The 25,008-nt window shown below is 35.0% G+C and overlaps 1 protein-coding gene across 7 annotated transcripts; it reads right to left on the bottom strand.

Moving 5' to 3' along the window:
- Nucleotides 1-19,873: 19,873 nt before the first annotated feature.
- LOC7491058 (putative disease resistance protein RGA4) lies at nucleotides 19,874-24,531 on the bottom strand. 7 transcript variants are annotated; one of them, XM_052449609.1, is made up of 4 exons: nucleotides 21,000-24,531; nucleotides 20,829-20,898; nucleotides 20,426-20,506; nucleotides 19,874-20,220 (listed from the first exon to the last, which is right to left on the bottom strand). In XM_052449609.1, the coding sequence occupies exon 1, from the start codon at nucleotides 24,443-24,445 to the stop codon at nucleotides 21,071-21,073; it is 3,375 nt and encodes a 1,124-aa protein (XP_052305569.1). In that variant the 5' UTR covers nucleotides 24,446-24,531; the 3' UTR covers nucleotides 19,874-20,220; nucleotides 20,426-20,506; nucleotides 20,829-20,898; nucleotides 21,000-21,070. The 7 variants fall into 7 exon arrangements, with proteins under 7 accessions (XP_052305569.1, XP_052305570.1, XP_052305565.1 ...); XM_052449610.1 differs by having other exon boundaries at nucleotides 19,874-20,217; XM_052449605.1 differs by lacking the exon at nucleotides 20,426-20,506.
- Between the last annotated feature and the right edge of the window lie 477 nt (nucleotides 24,532-25,008).

Genomic DNA, 25,008 nt, shown 5'->3' with positions numbered 1-25,008 from the left:
ACACATCATGTAGCTAAGTTTTAGCAATATGCATAATGACATGTAGTTGATTTGGTAGTTATAGACTCATGAATTATGACTCCTTGCAAGTCCAAATCATTACATTGGATGAGGTCAAAATTTATTGTTTCTAACCGACCCTGCTTGAAATGAGAAAATGTCATCTTTGTTTATTCCCTTAACTATTCTTAAAATATTTATTCATTGCAATCCTTATTTGAGCCTGGTGGAATATTTCATTCAGAAAAGAAACCTTGACATTGATCACACCCTATACTAGAGGTAAGTGAATGATTTTTTTTGTTAGAAAGATGAAAGCAATGTTAGAATTAATGGTAAAAAAAATGCTAAGAATGGAAGCCCAATGATTGAGAAAAGGGCTAAAAGTGAAAAAAACCCTAGACTAAGGGGCATCCAAGAAAACTTTGAGGAAGGCTGTATGAAAGCCAAAAAGTGAAAATTGCCTACACCTTAAAGGAAAGTCAAGGTTAGAGGTAGGAAAATGTCTATCAAGCTTAGAAGGGGCAAACAAGGTTATTAATTGAGAAAAAAGCACAAAAAATATCTAAAGTCGATACAAGAAATTAATTGAACTATAAACATGTCTTTTGGTATCTATAATAAAACCTCTTGTGTCTTCAAATGATTAGATTGGTTATTTCATAAGTACTTAAACATGCCTTTGTATTAAGGTTTTATATCATCATATTGCACTTAAAGTATCATTAATTTTTTTTAACTTAAGCATGTTTTATAATAACAAGTCTGATAATATAAAATATCTTTAATTTAAGGTAAATGCTCATTTTAAATGCAGGTTTGCAAAATAGGTATATTTCACAATTCAGATGATTGATTGATGAGTTTAACTACTAAAATTGGGAAGATAAAGAAATAGCTAAGCTTAGAGAGGAAATTCTAGTTGAGCTGGTTCAATTCAAACAGGAACACCATTTAGTTTTTTGTCATAACTAGAGTTGTAGACCTTGGATTTAAGTTTGGTTTATCTTGATGGAAAGCTAAGACATAGACCTAAAACATTCATGAAGAGTTTAAGATCCAATATTGTCGTTTTCAAGATCAAATCTTAGCAATAAAAGAGAAGTCTAAATTTGTCTTGCAGCCCAAACACTATTCAGTGTTCAGCCTATACCTCAAGTTCTAAAAGTCAAACATAGCTCATTCTTTTTTTTTTTCCTGGAATGTTAAGATAAATACCCATAACTTTCATGAATAGCATTTTCTCAAATTATGATGTTATCAATGATTTTTTATCCAGCCACCAAATCAGCCACTAAGTTAATGGTTAGCCACTAAGTTAATGGTTAGCCACCAAGTCAATGGTTGGCCACCAAATCAATAGTTAGTCACCAAATCAATAGCTATAAATTTTAGCCTATAAAAGGAGGCATTTTTCATACATTTAAGTATCTTATTTTTCAGATGAAGATCTTGCTCTTTCTTTCTTTCCTTCTTTCTTTGTATTTTTGTAATGTTCAAGTTTTATTCCATGTTATATTCTCATTAATCTCTTGTTTATGCTTATCATTTCCCTTACTATACTTAGTTAATTTATATCATAACTTTGTTCTTATCTCGTTTATTTATGTTTTTCTTCTTCATTATATTTAACTAAGTTTATTTTATTAAGGTGAAAAGGTTACACTAATGATGTTAGAATAAGTATAGTATAAATTCAACATGAACTTTAATGTTTATATTCAAGAAAGTTTGTTATTAACATGTTTTATAATTGTTATCTTACTCATTCTTAATACCCTGTTTGTTAAGTGGTGAATCTAGATTTGTGTTTTACAACCCTTGGTACAACAAATACTTGATTTTTTCATAGCCTACTGTATGAATAATCGACACATATGCTATGAAAGGAACTTAATTTGTTGTTGATATAAGCTATCACTATGAATAACTGACAAAATTTACAAGTATTGACATTACTCAAATAAGATAATTAATATGATCATGTTAATAATTTATAATGAGTTATTAATGATAAATCATCCGATTGGAACCTCCTTTATGTGTGGTTTCCAGTTGAGTAATAAAAAAAGTTCAAACTACTCTTATTTGAAATACCATTAGTGGATCCTCTAACCTTGATAATTGTTTCATCCTTGTTTAGTCCTTACATCAATATCACATCTCAAAATTCTCTTTAACTTTTTTTCTTTTATTGTTTGTGTTTTATAGTGAATCTCCTTGTGGATCGACCCCGGTCTTGCCGGGTTATTTATTACTTTGACATTCTTGTACCTGAGACAAGAAATAAATCATTTAAGCGTGTCATTATCCATCAAAGGAAAAGGTGGATTTACCTTATAGCCCCTATTAAAAGAATTTTGATCTTTTAGGAGAACACAGTTATATGTCATTCTTTTATAAAAATAATGAAATAGAAATAAGAAAATGACGAGGCTAATGATTGACAAAGAATCTTGACCTTTCATTTGAATTGAAATTTGAGATAAAAGAGTATCATGAAGATAAATTATGGGTAATGAGCTTTAATATTCTCTTTAAGCTTGAGATTGATAATGAAATGAGTGGCATGGTTATATGCCAATGTTTGACCTTGGTAGATAACACTGAAAGTTTTTGACAGATCAAAAATCATGTTAAGAGTGAGGCATGGTTATTTTTTTATTATGATGGAGTTTCCTGTCCAGTTTTAGAAAATAAGACTTATTGATGAAATATATGACATGGTTATATGTCATTTCCTCTACAAAAACAACAAGAAAAAAAGAGTTAATTAATAATTGATGTTTATTTTAGGTTTTTGAAATCCTTAAACACCTTTTGAGCCTATGAATTTCCCTTTCTTGCATAACCATGAACCATAGCCTGCATTACGTGCTTTTAAAAGCTCTTTTTAATCAAGCAAGTGTTTTAGGCCGATAAATGGCGCTAACAAATATATAAAGAGTTTTTTTCCATATGGGTTGTGGCTTCATGACCTAAGCTACTAGTTATTATGCATACTGATAAAATTGTTACTAAAAAAAGACAAATTTTCAACGAAACCTCAAGTCTTTACTCAAAACCTCATATTATTGAAAGCCGCAAAAGGTCACCTTGTCATGTAATATGAAATGACATATCTAAAATCAAAGATTAAAATTGACACAATGAACCATAAAAAAACTATTTTAATCTTACAATGGGTTAATTGTTGTTTTCAAAATATAAGATAATCAAAGGACTACATGTATTGAATGACGTGTGTTGGATTTTTGACCAAAGAAACTTGATTTTTAAAAACACTTTAAAAAAACTAACATTTCTCTGATTTCATTTCAAAAAATTAGACTTGAATAGGCATGATCCTTGAAATTTGCAATTTGATTCCACAATAAGGAAGATTTTAATATAAAAAAAAACATTGACCGAGTTTGCAAAATCCTTACATAAATGACATTAATACTTCTTGATCATCATTGAAAAGTTGAACAGCCGGGGGCAATACAGTGGATCCTATGAGGAAAAACAAGCACATTTAGATCATCTGAGGGTAATGTTGCTTAAAGACAACCTATGATTTAATGAACTCCAGCAACAATTGAGAGTAACACTACACTTGAGGTGTAACAACCCGGCTTTTCAAGCCCAAAACAACAGTAAATTTTTTTTTTATATATATACCTGACACACATGGTGCCGGTAATCAGCGAACCTGATCCCTCACATCATCAAAATACAATCCATACAATCAACATTTCATTTAAAAGTGAATCTTACATAAACACATAATATTATGGTTACATGATTAGAAGTTCATATTAAAAATATACATACATAGACATGAGTTTGCATTCCTATCCTACTAATAGCCATTACAAATTTAAACAAAAGGATCTAATAAAAGTTATACATTCAGTACATTGATTCATACAAAATACATTGTGATTTAGAATGCATCTACATGATTCCTTGCAAAAGTAGGTTCCCGTGTATTGAGTTTCCTAGACATCTCGTTGGTGTGATGTCCCTGCTGCAGTACAAAACACTTAAGAGAATGCAATTACTTAATAATAATAATAATGGTAACTAAACGGTCTGGCAGTCAAATGAAGCATTAACATTTATAATTTCTTCATGTAATTGGTATAAACAGCTTGTAATACATATAGATGCACCAATTTTTGCAATCAACCATAATCTTAAACCCGGCTATCCTCTTAAGGCATCATTTGCTGAGGTTAACCGTTCACTCACCCCAGTCATCCACTTCGGAAGCCATTAGCCAAAGCTAATCAACAGTTCATCCCGGTCATCCATTCGGATGCCATTAGCCGAAGCTAATCAGTCGTTCGTCCCGGCCATCCATTCGGATGCCATTAGCCGAAGCTAATCAATCATTCATCCCGGTCATCCGTTCGGATGCCATTAGCTGAAGCTAATTAACCATTTGTCAACATTTAAGCGGTCGACAATCTAATATATGTTTTAACGCAATATGGTAATATTCATGATAAAGTATTTCATTATTCAACGTATGAAAAAGAAAGGTGCAAGTCACCTACCTGCTCCACCTGTGGGTTGTTCTTGTCTTGACGATGATCCAATCCCGACCGCACCACCTAAGACATCAATGGTCACAAATCAGTACATTTGTATTTTTGAATCACATTCGTCACCACACTTATTTCAAGAGTTCATATGTTCACATTCAAGTGTTCCACATTTTACACCATCATACCATGAAATTGTTACTAGCATTTAAGTCATTTCTGCCTAGGAGGCTTATTGTAGAAATCGGCAGCGAGAACTGGTTCACTGCAGGCTGCCCAATTCGACAGCGAGAACTGGTTCGCTGCAGGCTGCCCAATTCGGCAGCGAGAACTGTGTCGCTGTCGACAGCCAGTTCGGCAACGAAAACTGTTTCGCTGCTGGCGCCACAAATTTAGCAGTAAATGCTAACTCGTAGCAGACAACTCAGTTTCGGCAGCGAATCATAATTTCGCTGCAGGCAACTCAACTTCGGCAGCGATTTGCTGCAGACAACTCCACTTTGGCAGCGAATCACAAGTTCGCTGCAGAACACCACTCGGCAGCGAATTGTTAATTCGCTGCAGACGACACAGTTTCGGCAGCGAATCACAATTCGCTGCAGAAGACTCAGTTTTGGCAGCGAATCACAAATTTGCTGCAGACAACTCAGTTTCAGTAGCGAATGCTAATTCACTGCAGAAGACTTAGTTTCGGCAGCGAATCACAAATTCGCTACAGACAAATCAGTTTCGGCAGCGAATCACAATTTCGCTGCACAACACACAATTCGGCAGCGAATGCTAATTCGCTGCAGAAGACTCAGTTTCGGCAGTGAATCACAAATTCGCTGCAGACAACTCAGTTTCAGCGGCGAATGCTAATTCGCTGCAGCCAACACAGTTTCGGCAGCGAATCACAGTTTCGCTGCACAACACACAATTCGGCAGCGAATGCTAATTCGCTGCAGTCGACACAGTTTCGGTAGCGAATCACAGTTTCGCTGCACAACACACAATTCGGCAGCGAATGCTCATTCGCTGCAGCTGACACAGTTTCAGCAGCGAATCACAAATTCGCTGCAGACAACTCAGTTTCAGCAGCGAATGCTAATTCGATGCAACCGGCATAGTTTCGACAGTGAATCACAGTTTCGCTGCATAACACACAATTCGGCAGCGAATGCTAATTCGCTGCAGCCGACATAGTTTCGGCAGCGAATCACAGTTTCGCTGCATAACACACAATTCGGCAGCGAATGCTAATTCGCTGCAGAAGACTCAGTTTCGGCAGCGAATGCTAATTCGCTGCAGCCTACACAGTTTCGGCAGCGAATCACAGTTTCGCTGCACAACACACAATGCGGCAGCGAATCATAAATTCGTTGCAGAAGACTCAATTTCAGCAGCGAATCATAAATTCACTGTAGACAACTCAGTTTCGGCAGCGAATGCTAATTCGCTGCAGCCGACACAGTTTCGGCAGCGAATCACAATTTCGCTGCACAACACACAATTTGGCAGCGAATGCTAATTCGCTGCAGAAGACTCAGTTTCAGCAGCGAATCACAAATTCACTGCAGACAACTCAGTTTCAGCGGTGAATGCTAATTCGCTGCAGCCGACACAGTTTCGGCAGCGAATCACAATTTCGCTGCACAACACATAATTTGGCAGTGAATGCTAATTCGCTGCAGAAGACTCAGTTTCAGCAGCGAATCACAAATTTGCTGCAGACAACTCAGTTTCGGCGGCGAATGCTAATTCGTTGCAGCTGACGCAGTTTCGGCAGCGAATCACAATTTCGCTGCACAACACACATTTTGGCATGAACACACACCACATATGCTGTAACAACCCCTGCATATACACTGTCACTAAGTTCCACCAGAACACACACATTGAAACCATAAATTTCTGCACATAATCCTTCAACAAAATCCCAGCAGAACACACACATTGAAAACCATCAATTACAGCATATAATCTTTCAATAAATTCCAGCAGAACACACACATTGAAACCATCAATTTCAGCACATAATCCTTCAACAAATCCCAGCAGAACACACACATGCATGCTGGCCAACCCCATAGTTAAAGTCAGCCCTCTACCATGATTTGTTATTTCCATTTTATTCATTTTTCTTTGTTAGATGTTCTAAAATTGGCTTCATTTCATTTATGTTTCCTTGTCCTCCTAGTTAATTTCAGTTTCCTTCACAGCTAGCTTAGGTCTTAGGTCAATTTTCTTAGGGTTTTCTTCTTCATTTCCATTTCTGGTCTTAAGGAGAAGAGGAAGGGAGTTTCATGACCCATACCTTTCGAATCTAACTAAGTTTGAGGAAGGTTTGACACTATTCTTTCTCTTCTCCTGCTGGTTCTCCTCCTTCTTCTTCCTCTCACGTTTTCCAGCCCTCCTTTTCCTTTCCCTTTAGGCAGCTGTCCAATCTTCTCTCAAGGTCTCATCTTTCCCTCACACGTTCATATAGCACTCCCTACTGGTTTGGTTTAGGTTTCTGTTGTGAAAGAGGAAGGGAAGAACGACTGCAGCTGCTGTTTGGGAAGAGGATGGATCATCCTCTCTCTCCTCTTTCTATTTATACTCCCCATCAAATGAGGTGGGTTGTTTGAGGGTTGGTTTAGATGTGTTCTTATCCTTGTTTTGGTCTATCTAAAACTGGTTTTACCCCTCCCTCCCAGCTCCTTAAGTTAATCTTTTTTAAAAAACAAAAAAACAAAAACTGCGTCGCTGCCGATGCAGGAATCGGCAGCGAAAACTGCGTCGCTGCCGATCAAGAAATCAGCAGCAAAAACTAAATCATCAATTATATATATATATATATATATATATATTCCTTTTGGGTGTTTACATGAGGGGCATCTTCTTGTTTAAAATTTTGGTTTACCCTCTAAAATATGGTTATGACTCGTAAAAGATGTTATTGCATAGGTGCAATTGAATAAATGTTAAAAGGATGCACACCACCTAGACTGACTTTGGGACAATCCATTTTGAAGCCCATCGATTCAAGCTGCATTTCACCACATGAATATAGATGATAAAAGGAACATCATTGATGATGACAATGCATTTCTTTTCACGACTTGATTAGACGAGCTGAGAGGAATTTATTAAGAAAAAACATTGAGCATGCAACAATAAGCCTTTATTGTTTGTTTGGATGACTTAACAATTCCATGAAGGTTGATGATAACATATGTTTGAAGAGTATGGTTCAATTGAAGGCAACTTCATGGCTGATTGACAATCTAAGATTAGGTCTACACTAAAAAACCTTCTGAATATTATTGGTAGACTGTCCATAGCTGATGTTTTGGGAGAATCCAAAAAGTTAATGATTTGTTAAACTACTTTATGAAGAATCAAGCAATACCACACTTGAAGGTATGATCAAAATTGATAAACATTAAGATCAGTAATTATCACGGACAACCCAGGATGGGCACTGCATTTACATTTAAGTGGAGGACTAGCATACAACAAACTTGAATGAGTCGATGAATAAAAAAAACTAAGAAGGGTTTGGATAACAAATAAAGGTACCATAAGACAATGGATAATCAAAGAAGGGGGCCTATATTTCAAACCAAGTAAGGGTGCTTGCATGTCATCTAACCCCAAAGCATTACATATATGTTTTTGAATTTTTCAGGAAGATCCTCATTGAAATCCAACAAGATTTTGATGAATCAGAGTTGACAAAGAAAGAATCCTTAAGCTATGATAGCAAAGAATCTAAGTTCAAACCTAGCAATCAGGAAATATTAGTTAAACCCTACAATCAGGAAGAAAAGTGAGAAGAAACCTACTTTTAGAAAATTTTCAAGGAAAAAAAAAAAGATTAACCCTGTCATCAGGAGAGTCTTCAGGTCAACCCTGCAATTAGAAAATACCAAGTTTCAACCCTGTCATTAGGAAAGTCTTCAAGTCAACCTTACAATCAGCAAAACACCAAATTTTAAACCCCATAATCAGGAAATACTAGTTTCAACCCTTAATCATGAAGAAAAGTAAGAAGAACCTTACTATTAGGAAATTGTCAAGAAAACCAAAATTTATCAAGAAAACAAACATTGTTCACAAGTAAACGTCTACCTATAAAAATCAAAACTGATCATGAAAACGAAACATGAATTTATCCTCTAAATATTTATCTTTTCTTATGTTGATTAGTTAACAGATCTGCTGTATAACTAATCCTAACCATCAAACAATCACAGTGTCCGCACTAGTAATTTAATTCAATGGCAGCCTTAAAAGCTAGATAAGTTGATTAATCTAAACAACATAATTATCCACAGTTAATTTTTGATTTGATCGATCGAATGTTCTCCTTATGATTAATAATCTGGATCCACCATAATTAGTAATCTCAATTGCTTTACAAGTTTATATACCACAGCTCCGGTTTTGATAGCAAACTTAGCAATAAATTGTTCACAATAATAACTTAGAGTCTGCTCTAGCAATTAAAATAAACAATTATAGGAAATAAACATAGGAGAACAAACATATTCATTCATCATATAAATTGAAAAGAAAAGGTAAAATAAATTTCACAGTTCTAGAAATCCGAAGGTTTCTGTGTCCTTGCAACCAAGAAAAAGAGTTTAGCCTTGTATGTCTATTGAACAACTAATAAAAAAGAAAGAAGAATGCATGATTTCAGGTTTGTGGAGGAATGGGGCATTTTTTTCTCTCTTAGCTGGCTGTCTCCTCTTCCTTTCTCTCTTTCTTTTTATATCCTAGGAAACCTTAATCCCTTTTCTACAAAATAGTCCTTTCCCAGTTTACATTTAAATAACTATTTTCCTAAAAAAGAAGAAATAACCTTGCATAAAATCTTCAAGCTTTGAATTTTAACTTATCCGGTTTGGATGCTTTGGGACGTAATTTGAACTTGTTTCTTCACAAAACCTGCTGCTGGCAAAATTCATGTGTCATCTTAGAAAAATCATATCTCTCTCATATGATCTCATTTTCTACTGACATTAGGTAGGCTGATAGGTCTTTGAGTCAGGAATCCAACAAAATTAAGTTTGCATCAAATGGACTTCTGTAGCTTAAGATATTCAAGTTGGAATGATCAAAGGTCAACATTGGCAAAATACGAGATTTGACTTTGAAGGCTGCGATTTCCATAGTCTTTCTTTTTTAATTTTTCTTGCCATATATGTATAGAAAGGTATGGATGTTAGCTTTTTAATTCCACTAGAATCACTTCATTTCGACCTCTAGAGCTCAAGCTCTACACAAAACATCAACTGGAAGTCCAATCTGTCAATTATCTCCAATTTACTTCTTTTTGAATCTTATATCCAAAAGTGCCTTCAAAACATAAAACAAAGAATATCAAGGCATTTTATATATAAAACATTGGCAAAATACTAGGTAAATATGGGTAAAACTATTAAATAATATGGTTACATCACCCGTATACGTGATGAGGGCAAGACAAGGATTGAAAAACTTGGATGAAACTTTTACCAGTGCTATAATCAACTGTTAGGAAGAGGTTGAAAAAGTTGAAGAGAGTTCCCTCGACCTTTTCCTACCCTAGCAAATGATCAATACACTTAAAGACACTTCTGCAAAAAGTTTCGTGAGGAACCTTGTTGAAGGAGAAAAACTGGATAATTGGGAGGCTCTAGACATCCCAGTTGTCCTAAAAAATTAATTCATCCAAGGGTGCTTACGATTGATATGTTTAGTTTTTACATGCTTTTCATAAGGTTTTTCCTTTTTATGTTCCCTTTTTCTTTATGTGTCTTTACCCAACTAATAATCGTGGCTAAAGATATCAGTTTAAGGGTTTTTGTGTTTAAGCTACTCTTTTAGTTTTAATGAGATCATGAATTTTCTCTTCCATTTCTTGCCTTTACTTACTGAATTTCATTTGCTTATATGAAACGCTTTCCGCTTTTAGACAATCTAAAAGTAGAACATCACTAAACATGCAAACCATTGCATTGAGAATAATAGGTCAAATCTTGATAAAAACACAATTTTTATGAATGAGAAGGAGTTTAAGAAGAATATTTAATAGAATTCACCAAAATAGTTGAACAATTCGAGAATACCTTAAAACCTATTTAAGAAAAATTAGAAATGATGGATGTAGGCTCTAAGCATGAGAAAAAGGATTTAAAGATTGAAGTATATATTGTTGTCGAAGAGAGAGATGCCATAATATCTCTGTTAAAAGAATTCTTTGATGTATTTGCTTAGACATATGTCAATACTCCTGGGTTGGATACCAATATTGTGATACACAGGCTGCCTCTAATAGACAGATGCAAATCAGTAAAGTAGAAACTGAGAAGAATAAGGCCAGATATTCTGATCAAAGTGAAAGAAGAAGTGAAGAAGCAATGGGACATGAATTTTCCAAACGTGGTCAAATACCCTCAATGGGTATTAAACATAGTGGCAGTGCCTAAGAAAGATAATAAAATCCGGGTATGTGCGGATTTTAGGGACCTGAATAGAGCTAGCCCGAAAGACGATTTTCCACTCCCTTAATTTGACATGCTTATAGACATTGTTGCAAAGAAATCTACTAACTCCTTCATGAATGGTTTCTTAGGTTACAATCAAATCAAAATATCCAAAGAAGACAAGGAAACAACCATTTTTGTTACCTTATGAGGTACTTTCTATTACAAGGTAATGTCATTTGGTTTGATAAATGCTGGAGCCATATATCAGCGAGCAATGGTGACCCCTTTTTCATGATATGATATATAAAGATATTAAAGTATACATCGATGATATGATCGCCAAAATCCGAATGGAAAAAAGTCATGTGCAAACCTTGAGAAAGTTATTTGAGAGATTGAGGAAGTATGAGCTAAAGTAGATTTTAGCAAAACACACGTTTAAGGTTTAATCTGGAAAATTATTGGGATTTGTGGTAAGTAATAGAGGAATCAAGGTAGACCTAGAAAAAGTCAAGGCCATCTAAGAAATGCCAGTGCCTTAATCTGAGAGAGAAGTAGGGGGTTTTTTAGGGAGTCTGAACTACATAGCTCGTTTCATCTCCCATCTAACTACTACATACAAACCAATCATCAGGTTGTTGAGAAAGAATAACCCCGAGATTTGGAATGAAGATTGTCAATAAGCTTTTGATAAGATCAAACAATACCTTATGAATCCACCTCTGCTAGTAAACCAATCCCTGTAAAACCCTTGATACTATACATGACGGTCAATGAAGCAACCATGGGTGTCGTGCTAAGGCAGCATGACAAGATGGGGAGAAAAGAGCAAGTCATTTACTACATTAGCAAGAAGTTTATAGAGTGTGAAACACATTATAGTATGATTAAGAAGTTATGTTGTGGATTAGCATGAGGTGCTAAGAGATTATGCCAGTATATGTTGTACTACACCATATGGCTTATCTCTAAAATAGATCACTTGAAGTATATATTTGAGAAACCATATTTGTCAAGTCGGATTGCAAGATGACAAGTTTTATTGTATGAATACGACATAGTCTACATAACTAGAAAGGCTGTAAAAGGAAATGTCATTGCTAATCATTTAGTTGATAACGCCATTAAGGAGTATGAACCTTTGAGCTTTGACTTTCCCAATGAAGATGTTTTGGTAATCGAGAATGAAGAGGGGAATGATTGGTGGACAATGTACTTTTATGGAGTTGTGAACATATTTGGTAATGGAGCAGGAGCTATCATAATTTCTCTAGATGATAGCAGTACCCTATTTTAATCAAATTGTGATTCAGCTGTACTAACAATATAGTTGAGTGAAGCATGCACTCATGGCCTAGAAGCAACTGCATAAATGAAAATAAAAAAAGTTAGATGTATATGGAGACTTAATGTTGATAATCTGCTAAGTAAAACAATAATGACAAACCAAGGATGAAAAGTTGAGGTCATATCAATAATACCTTTCCAAACTAGTAGAGGACTTTGATGAGATAGAATTTGCATATTTAGAAAGAAAAAAACCAATTTGCAATGCGGGGATTAGATGTTATTGGGTTTATTAATCTAAAATCCAGAAATTGACACAGATTCATCTTAGTTGCAATTGATTACTTTACTAAATGGATTGAAGCATGTTCATACACGCATGTGACTCAGAAGGTTGTCAAAATGTTTACTGAGAAGGAGTTAATTTGTCGATATAGGCTACCTAAAAGAATAGTCATGGACAATGCTTAAAATTTCAATGGCAAAACAATCATCGAATTGTGTTAAATAGAAGATCAAGCATTTGAATTCATCTCTGAATAGGCCGAAGATGAATTAAGTTGTAGAGGCCGCCAATAAAAACATAAATGAGATTATTCAGAAGATGATAATCATTTATAAAGATTAGCATAATTGGCTTCCTCATGCTCTCAACACATACAAAATAGCAGTGAGAACATCGACTAGTGCTACACCCTATTCTCTGGTATATGGAATGGAGACAGTTATTTCTTTGGAAGTGGAAATCCTGTCATTGAGAGTATTGATGGAGCCTGATCTGGAAGAAGCTAATTGGACAAAGATAAGATATGATTAGTTAAACATGATTAGTGAAAAGATACTAGTAGTAATTTGTCATCACCAGTTATACCAGAAAAGAATGGCTAAAACACATGACAATAAAGTTTGGCCAAGAATATTTAGAAAAGGTGATCTAGTGTTAAGAAAAGTTCTCTCATTGCCTAACAAAGATCATAGCAAGTGGGCACCAAACTATGAAGGCCCCGACATAGTAAAGAAAGCATTATTAGAATAAGCATTAATCTTAATCAGCATGGATGAAGAAGATATAATTAGACCTGTGAATTCAGATTATGTAAAGAAATACTTCATGTAACTTGTTCTCATCAATAAAACAAAATTTGGCCAATATTTATTTTTTTCTCTTAAATAAACAACTTGCATGATCTCATTAGCTCACAATGTCTTTTGAGAAATCCCCTTTCTTAAGTGTTCTTCAGACTTTTAACCAATTTTGGCTTTTAAAAAAAGTGATATGATGTTTGTTTAAATGATATCTTGACATTTTGTTCATCAAAGCAATTCTCACCTTGAGATGATGACTTTCTATCATATATCTTGAGTTGAATTTTAGTTGTATGCATGATTACAAGCAATAAGATTCAACTGTTGTCATTTTAAAATCTTATTCCTGACCATTACTCTAAATAAGGATAGATTTATCAGTTCTGATCATTTATGTTTGAAAACAAGAAAGGCCATCTTTGTTTTCCTCGCTTTTTAAAATATATCCCTTGTAGTCCCTATTAGAGCCTAAATAAGTCTTTTTTCTTTGTAAAAACTCTGACTAGAATCACACCCCATGTTGGGGGGCTTATGAAGTTTCTAAAAGCCAAAGGTTGATACTTGACTAGGAACACACCCCATACTAGGTGGTCATATAAAAACTCAAAAGATCAAGGTCGATCCTAACTAGGATCATACCTCCACTTAGGGGACAAGTAGAATTTTCAAGTTAAAACCAAAAAGAAGTCGTAAGAAAGCCAAAGAGCTTGAGAAATTCAAAATGCTAGGGGCATGCCCAAATATAAAAAAAAAACAGAAGAGACCGAATCAAGGTCAAAACAAAATTGGGATGCCCCTCCAAAGCACTCAAAATGGGGGGAAAAAGCATGATGAAAAACACAATGAGTTGAGAGTAGTGATTCTAACTCTATAAACCCTAAAATATTTTTTGAACCTATGAATCCTTTTCTTTCATAACCATAACCTACATTACGGGCCTTTATAAATCCTTTCTGATCAAGAGAACAAACAATTTGGATTGGTAAATTACATCTTCAAAGATTTCATCATAATTATGGCACAATGAACAAAAATATCTGTCATTATCCATAAAGATAAAATGAGCATGCAAGAAACTTTTTACCATATTTTTGTTCTAGTCATCTCATTACATACCTTTAAATACCTTTTATTTTCCTTTTCCCAAAGGCATGGTGAATTGCTTAAATTAAAAGATGTTCTTTTAAGCATACATCAAAATCACTAAAGTTTTCAAAATAAAAAAAATAATCAAAAGTCTAACAACCATTACGGATAAGGATTTTCTTCCCTAAGAATCAATAAGATAAAAAAATGCTTTCAAAAAGTATCATTTACTTAAGCCATAAAAAATAAGCACATTTAAGAGAATACGATAAAGAAGTAAAGTTTTTCCCACAACAATAAAAAAAGCAGGAGGGAAAATTTTGTTTCAAACTCTTCCGGACAACTTTTTTTAGCAATAGAATGATTTTCCTCAGAGTTGTGGATTCAAAAGCTCTAAAATTCACTAAAGACATGATGAGACCTCTATGCCAGCCTAAGTAGGTTAGAAGCCAAACAATAAAAAAGATTCAAGAAGTTGATAAAAATGAGGGATATATATTTCTAACTAAGTAAGGACATGCACATCATCTCATTGCATAACATTTAGACATAATTTGTTTTTGACATAACAGGGTAAGATTTTCACTCGATCATTAAAAATCCAACTTCCAACTTTGCCATTAGGAGACCCCAAGAAGTTTAGTCAGGGGCAAGTCACCTGAACACATACTAGTCATTTAAAATCCTAGATTTTTTTTTTTATCAAGATACAACTCCACAATTAATAAGTCCAACTTTTGTTGTCAAAAAGGACAAGCATCAACCCTGGCTGTAAGAAAGCATTCAGAATTTTTTTCACCACAAGTAGGTTACCCGAACACAAGCCACAAGCAAGTCACCCAATCAAAGACTATGAGTAGGTTACTCGATCACGAATCACGGGCTGGTCACCTGAACAAAGACTATTTATAAGAGATACTAGATATTTTTCACATCACGGGCAGGTTACCCGAACACAAGCAACGCGCAGGTCACCCAATTAGAGGCCACGGGCAGGTTACCCAATCATGAACGACGAGTTGGTTGCCCGAATATAAACCATTTGTGAGAGATCCTGGATATTTTTCACACCATGGGCAGGCTACCTGAACATAAGCTACAAGCATGTCACCTAATCAGAGATCACGAGCAAGTTACCTGATCACGAACCACAGGCTGGTCACCCGAATATAGACCATGAACAGGTTACTTAATCATGAACCACAGGCTGGTCACCCGAACAGAGACCATGAACAAGTTACCCAATCACGAACCACAAGCTGATCGCCTGAATATAGACTATTTATAAGAGATCCTGGATATTTTTCACACCACGAGGAACTATTAGAACACAATCCACGAGTAGGTTACCCGATCATGAACCACGAGCTGGTTGCCCGAACAAAGATCATTTGTGAAAGATCCTAGATATTTTTCACACCATAAACAAGATACTCGAACACAAGCCACAGGTAGATCACCTAATTAGAGACCATCGGCATGTTATCCGATCATGAACCATGGGCTAGTCACCTGATCAGAGAACTATTTGTGAAAGATCATAAATATTTTTCACACCACAAGCAGGCTACCCGAACACAAGCCACGGGAGGTCACCCGATCAAACGCCACGGGTAGGTTACCAAATCACGAACCACGGGCTAGTCACCCGAACAGAGACCATTTATGAGAAATCCTTGATGTTTTTCACATAATAGGTAGGCTACCATAACATAAGCCACGGGTAGGTCACCAGAACAAAGACCACGAGCAGGTTACCTGATCACGAACAACAGGATGGTCGCCCGAACAAAGACCATTTGTAAAAAAAAAAAATTTCACAAACACGGGCAGGTCACCTAAACACAGATCAATCTATCTTCGAGATTGTCACTTTGTAAAATGGCCAGGTTAAGAAAAACTTTGTTTTCACACCTTGGGCAGGTCGCCCAGATTTGATCTCCTTTTGATTTTGTTAAGGTTTCTAGTGATTCCTTCTTCAAACCCAAAAAGTTTTTCTTTTCTTTACAAACGTACTTTCTAAAGCCTTTTAAAGAAAAGACTCCAAACTATAAGTATTGTAAAGAGGAGGGAAACTATCATAACCCAATTGTAGATTCCTAATTTAAAAAAAAATATATACACCTTTTATTTTTTTAATATTTTTTTATTTTTATTCAAAAAAATATTTTCAGGACACAAGGAGACAAGCCTTAAACCGTAGAAGATCAAGATAAGTTGAAGACAGACTTGATTTGAGACAGAGTTTAAGTTTGAAATCTTATTTGACAAAAAATATAAGGATTAAATAAGTTTAAGGACATAATTAAACTTTTAATGGGTTAAATTGATTTTATTAAGGAGTTAATTGAAGCAAAATTAAGTTTAAAAGTTAATTTTGCCAAGATTGGAAGAATTAATTGAGTTCAGGGACTGAATGAAACTTCTAACAAGTTTTAAGGATTCAATCAAGGACTTAATTGATAGAAATTTAAGTTTTGAGGCCTAATTCGGGTCAATTCACAAAGATTAGAAGAATACGAACTTAATTGAGACTTTGAGGAACCAAATTGTTGCAATCAAGGGTTTAATTTAAAGAAATTAGAAGTTTAAAAGTTGTTGGAGGTTAAATCGAAGATTTTCATGACCAAGGGCCAACTGGCAAAAAATGCATAGCTCTAAGGACTAAAATTGATCAAAGCAGGGGCCAATTTGAAAGAAATTGAAAGTTCAACATTTATTAGGGATCAAATTGAACAAATTGAAAACTAAGGACCAATTTGAAAAAGACGTTTGAATCAGAGGAGGCATTATGAAATTTACAAGGCCACGATCATATAGATTAATAAGTTCAAAGGCTAATTTAGGGCACAAGTGATGAATTGAAACAACAAGGACCAAATCAAAGATTGTTCAAATCCCAAATTAAGAAAAACTTAATTTGTAAGGTTTAGCCATAAAAACGTCGTTCAAGATACCGTGCATCTTCTTCTTTCAGTTTTGGTGGATCGAGTAGGCACTTTAAGGCGAATGAACGTGGCAACTCTGACCACCTCCCAACTCCAACCACCACTGATAAATAGAGGAGTTTCCCTTCTTCATGGTGGGGTCACCCCTGATTGATGTTTGTACCCCGCCTACCATGTGGAAGCCCTCAACTTTTTATCCCAAATCAACTTTGACTGGTATAAAAATTTCGATAGTTTTTTATCCAACTTTAAATCAAAGGCAAAAGAGCTACAAGTCTCCAAATGAAGTGTGGTTTGATTTTAGGTAAATAAAAATACCTCTCTACAATGTCCATGGTTTATTTTGTTCCAATAACCTCTCATCTGCCATGATTAAATCGAAGAAGAGGCACCCCTAGTCAACCATTTTTTGACCAATTTCAATTCTTTTTTCGCAACTCTTTCTAGAAACTCCCAAAAGTTGTTAGGGCCTAGAGACAAGGAAAACTAACAGAAAAGAGAAAAAACATATTCTCTAACAGAATGAAGAAGTGAATCCTCTACATGTTAGTTTTAGAATACCGTTAAGGGGAAGGTGGTTTTGGTAACCTCTTTCCCTTTAAAGGATATAAAGAGGAAGAGAGAGGAGGGAAAGAGGGAAAGACACGAGAAAAACATCAAAAAGAAAAGAAAAAAGAGATAACAATCTTTAGGCTTTTAGAATAGAAAGGGAGAGAAATGGAGAAACGAGGTGTCAATGAAGGAAGGAAGAGATTCTTAATCATTTGAAGCTCGAATAGAACCTAGGAATCCAATTGGTAATTATTAAGGAATCAAAAGAAAACTCATTGCTCTTATTTGTTTAGGTAAGTCTTCAACTCTTGATGAGGGGGTGGAGCTCAATGAGTACACCCCTCCCCCTTTTTAATCCATGTCATAGTCGTTATTTGATAGTTTAGTGTTTTGTTTTAGATGTTTTTAAGATTTGATTTTGCTTTGGTTATTTTTAGTCATTTTTATGATCTTTTTATGTATGTTTTTCTTATTATTTAGGTCTGTTTTCTAGTCTATAGCTGCCATAAGTTTATGTATTTATAGCCTGGGATGTGTGTTGGATTAATGTTTTTAACTTGTTAGATTCTAGATGCTTTTGTTGGGGGTTTAAATGACACTGTTACATTGTTTTTTTTTTCTGTTTTTTTAGTCTATTTAAAGCATGTTCTTTCCTTCTGACCTTTGCTTAAGTCTTGTGCAAGGATAAAGTGTTTAGTTTGGATCCAGATTGCATAAAATGTAGGCTATTGAAACTTAGATTTTTTTGCATTTTTATGATGATTTGTTGTTTATATTAGTTTTTTAATTCAAGTATGTTTGGTTTTGATAATGTGTCTTGTTGGAACAAAAAAAAACATGTTTTAGAGGTCAAAAAAGGTCATTCTAGGTTTAACAGTGTTTTCTGGATTTTCTAGGTAGTTCTAGGTTTATATTCTTCGTGTTCATCTGATGAACATTGTCATGTGTACTAGTTTTGGAGCTCATTTAGATTCAATTCTATTTTCTGCAAGTTCTTATATCATTATTAGTAATTCATCTAGGACTTTTAAGTATCAATAACATGTTTTATTTAATATTGGGACAACAAACTTATACTGTAAAATACTTACCTAGTATTAAAAATACTTGCATTAATCAAAAAATTCCAAAAAAAATAAAAATTTCTTATTAAACAATACCAAAAAATATGTGTTTTATTTTTGTTCATATGGACAAGTCTCTAAAAAATAGATTATATTTGCATATTTTCTTATATAAAAAATCATTAAAAAATAGTTTTTTTTTTACTTTGTATGCATGTTTTTGGATATAACAACTAGATTATTAAAGTCATGATAATTTGATCTATATTTCAAAAATATCAAAAAAATTATTTTCGTTTCTTTCAATATCTAGGATTACAAACTTATACATAAGATGTATTCTTGATTTTAAATAAAAGTGTTTTTATCATTTATTTTATATGTTTTAATTCTTTTTACCAAAAATTTATTTTGTTTAATATCTGAGATTATAAACTTGTACACAAAATGTATTTCCGGTATTAAATAAATAAAACAATTCCATTTATTTATATGTCTTGACTTTAAAATGAATAAGTTTTAACCTAGTAAGATAAAGACATCCTTTCTAAGAACTTTTTTTAAACTTTAGACAAACCTATGGTTAGAAAACATAACAAGACCTTAGTTTATTTCAGACAAATAGCAATGCAGCTTACTCTAAATAAGGTGTTTTAAGAGTGATACGTCCTTTCTATTCACAAATTGTCATCTTATCCAAACTAATAGGTTTTTTAGTGATTATAATATTAGATAATGACTCTCATTCTTTTAATTTCATTAATAAAAAAACAAGAATTTCTTTCTTTTTTTTTTCACAAAACTTAATCACCTTAATCTTATTCTAGAAAAATAATCACCGCTATATAGCGACAAAGAACAACATCTTTAACCCCTACACCTAACCCTTAAAGTTGGATGAATATATGACTTGGATATTGTTTACAAGTACACAATTTAAAAAGTGGAAAGTAAAATAGAAAAAACTGTACAGAAATCAGCTAGAGAAATGGGGAAAAATGGAAAGTGAACCAGCATAACTCGAAAAAAAATGTGATATTACAATCTGATTCCTTAGAAACTCTGTTGTTGATAACCAGGTCTGACGCTATGACTAGTTTCATGCGGGGGATTGTTCAAGTTATTAGATGTCTTGTAGAGAATCGTCGGTGAAGCAGTGTCGTGGGTTTCAAGAAGGGAACTCTGCTGCTGACTTTTTGCCAAGGCTTTCTTGCGCTCTTTTCTACTGTAAAAAATAATAATAATAAATACTCACATGTAGACAGTTGGCCAAACTAGTATTCATACAAGTTTGTATGGAATGCAACAAATCTTGAAAATATATGATCTTATTTCCTTACAAAATTTTTAATTTCCTTGTGTCAGCTATAAAATTACTAAATCACAGCATTTAAAACCATGTTTCCTAAACGCTATATAAAAGAGAGAACCTTTGAATGATCTCCTAGCATTTATTTATACACCCATCAAGACTCATCAGCATGTCATCCGCTCATGGTCAACATCCTGTCCTAGAAAAACTCTCACAGTAAAAGAAAAAAAATGAATTATGCTCGCATCATTTTCTAAAGCATATCAAATTTCTAACATTATGAATGTCATAATTAGATTTAACATGAATGAACTCATTAGAATATGTTGGAAACTTTTAATATTAAACTACTAAACATTTCACCAGAAAAGAAAGGGTAAATACTCTGCAAAATAAAGAAAATGTTTTGATTTTAGCAAGAAAACAATGTATGATGACCACCTGAATTAATATAACGAGAAAGTTTGTAACAACGGCTAATAAAGATGAACAATTAATTGAACATGAAAGAATTGAAGTACCTAGCTCAAGTTTCAACGAGAAATTGGATTTCATTTTAGCACCGAGCTTACAAGATGCAATCCTAAAGCCCTGCGGATCAAACCCAAATGGGTGACCAAATTAATTAGGAAAAGAGACCGAGAATGGATGAATAACATAGGGATTAGAGAGTAAATAAAACATGAGTTTACCTTCCATATGTATAATTATTTAAACTGCTTGTGATAAGAGGAACTGATCCTAGGACGTGAGAAGTTCTGGATCACTCGGAACCACCCCCCTTGGCGCCATTTTCCTTTAGAAGGGGACAGTCAATGACCTCTAGCCTCTCTGCTAGAAAGAGTTGTTGCATGGTTGTAGGTAGATAGCTCAGATTCTTGCATCTCCAAATCCCAAGCTGCTGGAGACATTTGAGGCTGCCTAACCATTCTGGCAAAGCTTTCATTCCGTTGAAACGCCGTATATACAGAGATTTCAGGGAAGTGATGTATTGAAGTTGATCTGGTAAGGACGTGAGTTTATCCCAACCAGATATTACTACCTCTTCAAGGGACGAGAGATGTTGGATTGAATTCAGACCAGGGAAAGTCTTCAACTTCTCAGAGAAAGGACCAACCGTCAACTGCTTCAATCTGGTGAGGCAGCATAAGCTATCCTCGGGAAAGTAGTTCAAGCTTGGACATTTTGTGACTTCTAAATGAAGTAGGGAGCGCAACTCTCGCAATTCATCAGGAATTGAGGTTAGCTCTACGCACCATCGTATACATAAATGCTCCAATGATGTGCAGGATTGCAGCCCAGATGGAAGAGCAGTTAATTTCTGACATCGTTGAATGGCTAATCTTTTAAGGGACTTCAGATTCTTCAAACTTGGAATGGCCTCCAGATTGGGACAAACTTCTATTCTTAAATTTTCAAGAGATGTGAATGAATGGAAGTCGTCAGATAAATAACTCAACTCACCGCAAAAGCAGATCTCAAGTTGTGCAAGTGATGAAAGATGGCTTATTGGAATGCTGTTCAATCGCGGACAACGCATAATGGACAACTCTTCAAGGTAAGGAAATACAATCATGTCACTTCCTCCACCTAATGCCGGTGCTCTCCATTCAACTAGATTCTCCATACACTGTAGAGATAACTTTTTTAATGCCGGAAACAGTGGCATTGTTTCCCTCCTGCTTTCTCCCTCATTTATGTAAAACTCCATGCCTATACATCGTATGGTATTCATTCCAATAATCTCCAGAACTTTAAGGCGACGAAGAAGTCCAAGCGTTGGCAATTCTTCTGTTCTCTTGCAGTGTAACAATTTCAGATTCACCAAATTTTTTAGTGGAAAAGAATCACCAGTACCGGGAGTTCTCAGCAGCAGCCATGATGGGAATTTTTTACCCCCATAATTCTCAATCTTCAGGCTTTTGATGTTTTGGTGAGGAAGCAGACCTTCAATCACGTCATCATCATTGTCAAAATTCTCTCTTTCTGGACTCCATACAAATTCCATCATGCATATTCCCTTTTTTTCACGCAAGTTTGCTTTGGCAGCCTCATCTCTGTCTCTCACCTGCTCCAGATTGTATATTGACAATCTCCCACTTAGTTCATTTAAGGACTCCAGCTCTTGAACTTTTTGGCCCCTATCTTGACACACAATAAAGAATGGCAATGTTTGAAGGAAAGAGAAGCATCCCACATCAGCTGGCATCTGGTGATGAAAAGTAACATGGATATGTCTCAGATTGACTAAATCTCTCATTCTTCTAGGAAGTGCTTGAAGTGATCTGCACTCAACAAGTCTTAAAGTTTGTAAGTTGTAGAGATTAGTGATGGAATCGGGTAATGCCGTGATATGAGTCCGCGATACATCAAGATATCTCAGATGTTTTAACTTGCCGATCGAACCCTGCAACTCCCTGATATCAGCACCATCCAGACTTAGGGTTCGCAAGCTTTTGAAGTTCCATGAGTCATGAATGAAATCACGTGAAAACAAAGAACGTAATTTTCTACCCCCAGTTTTGAAGAACTCCTGTGCATTTTCTGTGTCACAACTAAGATTTGCATAACGAATATGAGATAAATCATCAACACCAGGATAAGCCTCCGAATTCTTCACTTCATATTTTGAAAGATAAGATGCAAGATCATGCACAATATTATTCATCTTGCAACTTCTAATATTCTCCAACTCATCTCTTTCCACATCTACCAAAAAATAATTGTCAATTAAGTAGCTAAAACATTGATTACCTCTATCTTCCATCCTTTCGTTAGATGTCCCAAGAAACCCTTCAGCCATCCAAAGTTCAATCAACTGTTCCTTTCCTATTTTAGTACCTTTGGGAAAAATTGAACAATATACCAAACACCGTCTAACAGTCAACGGAAGGCAATCATAATTTAGCTTTATTGGAAGTAAAATTTGATTAACTAGTGCATCCCAAGCATGAAGATTTCTGAGCAATGACCATTCTTCTATCCCGAATCTCAAGCGCATCATTCTCCCGAAAGCCCTTGCAGCTAATGGAAGACCTTCACATTTTTCTGCAATCTCTTTCCCAATAGCTTCCAAGTCAGAAGTTATTGGTCCTCCCCCATTTCCAGACACCGCTTCACTAATAATGGACCAAGATTCGTCACAAGATAGTGGTTTCAGCTCATACCTGCACCCGGGAGATGTCTCCATTATAGATGCCACCCTCCTACTATGAGTTGTAACAATGATGGCACTCCCATTAATTCCACTAATTCCCAAGAAAAAATTCCGTAACCTGTCCCACTTCTCATAATTTTCATTCAACACATCATCAAGTACAAGAAGAAATTTCTTCCCTTCCAACTCCTGCTGAAGACGGTCAACCATCACATCAATGTTCTCTACTCTTCCCATGTTTCTCGAAAGAGCAACCAGCACACTTCCCAAAATATTCTGATGGTCAAAATCATCAGAAACAGAGACCCATAATGTTTCATCGAAAAATTCTCCGTCGTCAACAGCATCAAACACCAGTTTTGCCAACGTTGTCTTTCCTATACCTGCCATGCCCACTATAGGAATAACAGAAAGATCTTGTTGATTGCTTGAGCTGGTCAGCAAGTTGATAACTTTAGAGACATCGGCCTCCCTTCCTTTTATAAGTTCTGGGTGGTCAAAAAAGGAGTCTGTCTCTTGGTTCGGAATATTTTCGAGAATTGTACTAAAAGATGCAACTCGAAGCCCAAATCCAGCGGCTTCATTTTTCAGTTTATCCAGCGATCTATTGTTCCGCATAAGCTTCCGTTTCAGTTGCAACAAGAACAAAATGGGGTTGGAAAGCGAAAAGAACCTGCGTACCTTCTTCCTCAGGCTTCGGATCTCAACCTTTCGCTGGAGGGCCTCATAAACAAACTCGTCTATCACATCCTCAGCATCGAAAACTTTATCTTTCAGATCCAAGCAGTGCTTCAAGGACTCCTCTGTCAGTTGTCTTTCCTCAATATCTTGTAACATGGCCTGAACCAGGATTGATGATTCACGCAGCCTCTCCAGCTGTCCCTTGATTTCCAGTGCCTCACTCAAATTCAGAGCGCTAAAGGGATCCAAAAATCCATAAACAAACTCAACAGAAAGTGCAGACAAAAGTATTTCCGCCATAGCAAATGCGAGCAGAAACTTGTGCCTTGCCAAGAGAGAAGCAACAAGTGATCTGGAGATAAAAATGAAAAAAGATAGTCAAACGTTTATCTGGGTTAGCATCTGCTTCCTTTTGTTCAACGTCTTTGGTCCCTCTACTTTTTATGCTTGCTCAAATTAGACCCTCTATGTTATTATGGTTCAAATGCAACCTCTTTGTCAATGTAATATATGAAAACATAAGAAAAGAAAGGGGTATTTTATCAAACTAGCATAATTTGCATTAAGTTTTTGAAAAATAGCGCAGGAAAAAAAAAATTGAAATATAGTACAGTTTTAACTCGTTATTGAAAAACACAGTTTTATTAATAATTACTATTATTATTAGTGTTCGTTTAGAACTGTTAAGCTGAGAATAGTGATTGTGTCTTAAATTCAGTTTTAACATAGAACTAAGTCTAAATCACCGCAATCAAAAACCAAACAAGACCCATAATTTAAAATGTGATATATTATTATCATTTTTATTTATTAATTATAATTTCTAATTAATACGTGTGTATTTTAAATATTATTTTTATTTT

The sequence above is a fragment of the Populus trichocarpa genome, chromosome 19 (assembly GCF_000002775.5).
Source record: "Populus trichocarpa isolate Nisqually-1 chromosome 19, P.trichocarpa_v4.1, whole genome shotgun sequence".
NCBI lineage: Eukaryota > Viridiplantae > Streptophyta > Magnoliopsida > Malpighiales > Salicaceae > Populus > Populus trichocarpa.
The sequence above is the reverse complement of the archived record's forward strand: the minus strand, read 5'-3'. Positions and strand labels throughout refer to the sequence as shown.

Bases quoted from the DNA above. Each gene is read 5' to 3' on its own strand.
- LOC7491058 (XM_052449609.1), bottom strand. From the start codon at position 24,445: ATGGCGGAAATACTTTTGTCTGCACTTTCTGTTGAGTTTGTTTATGGA.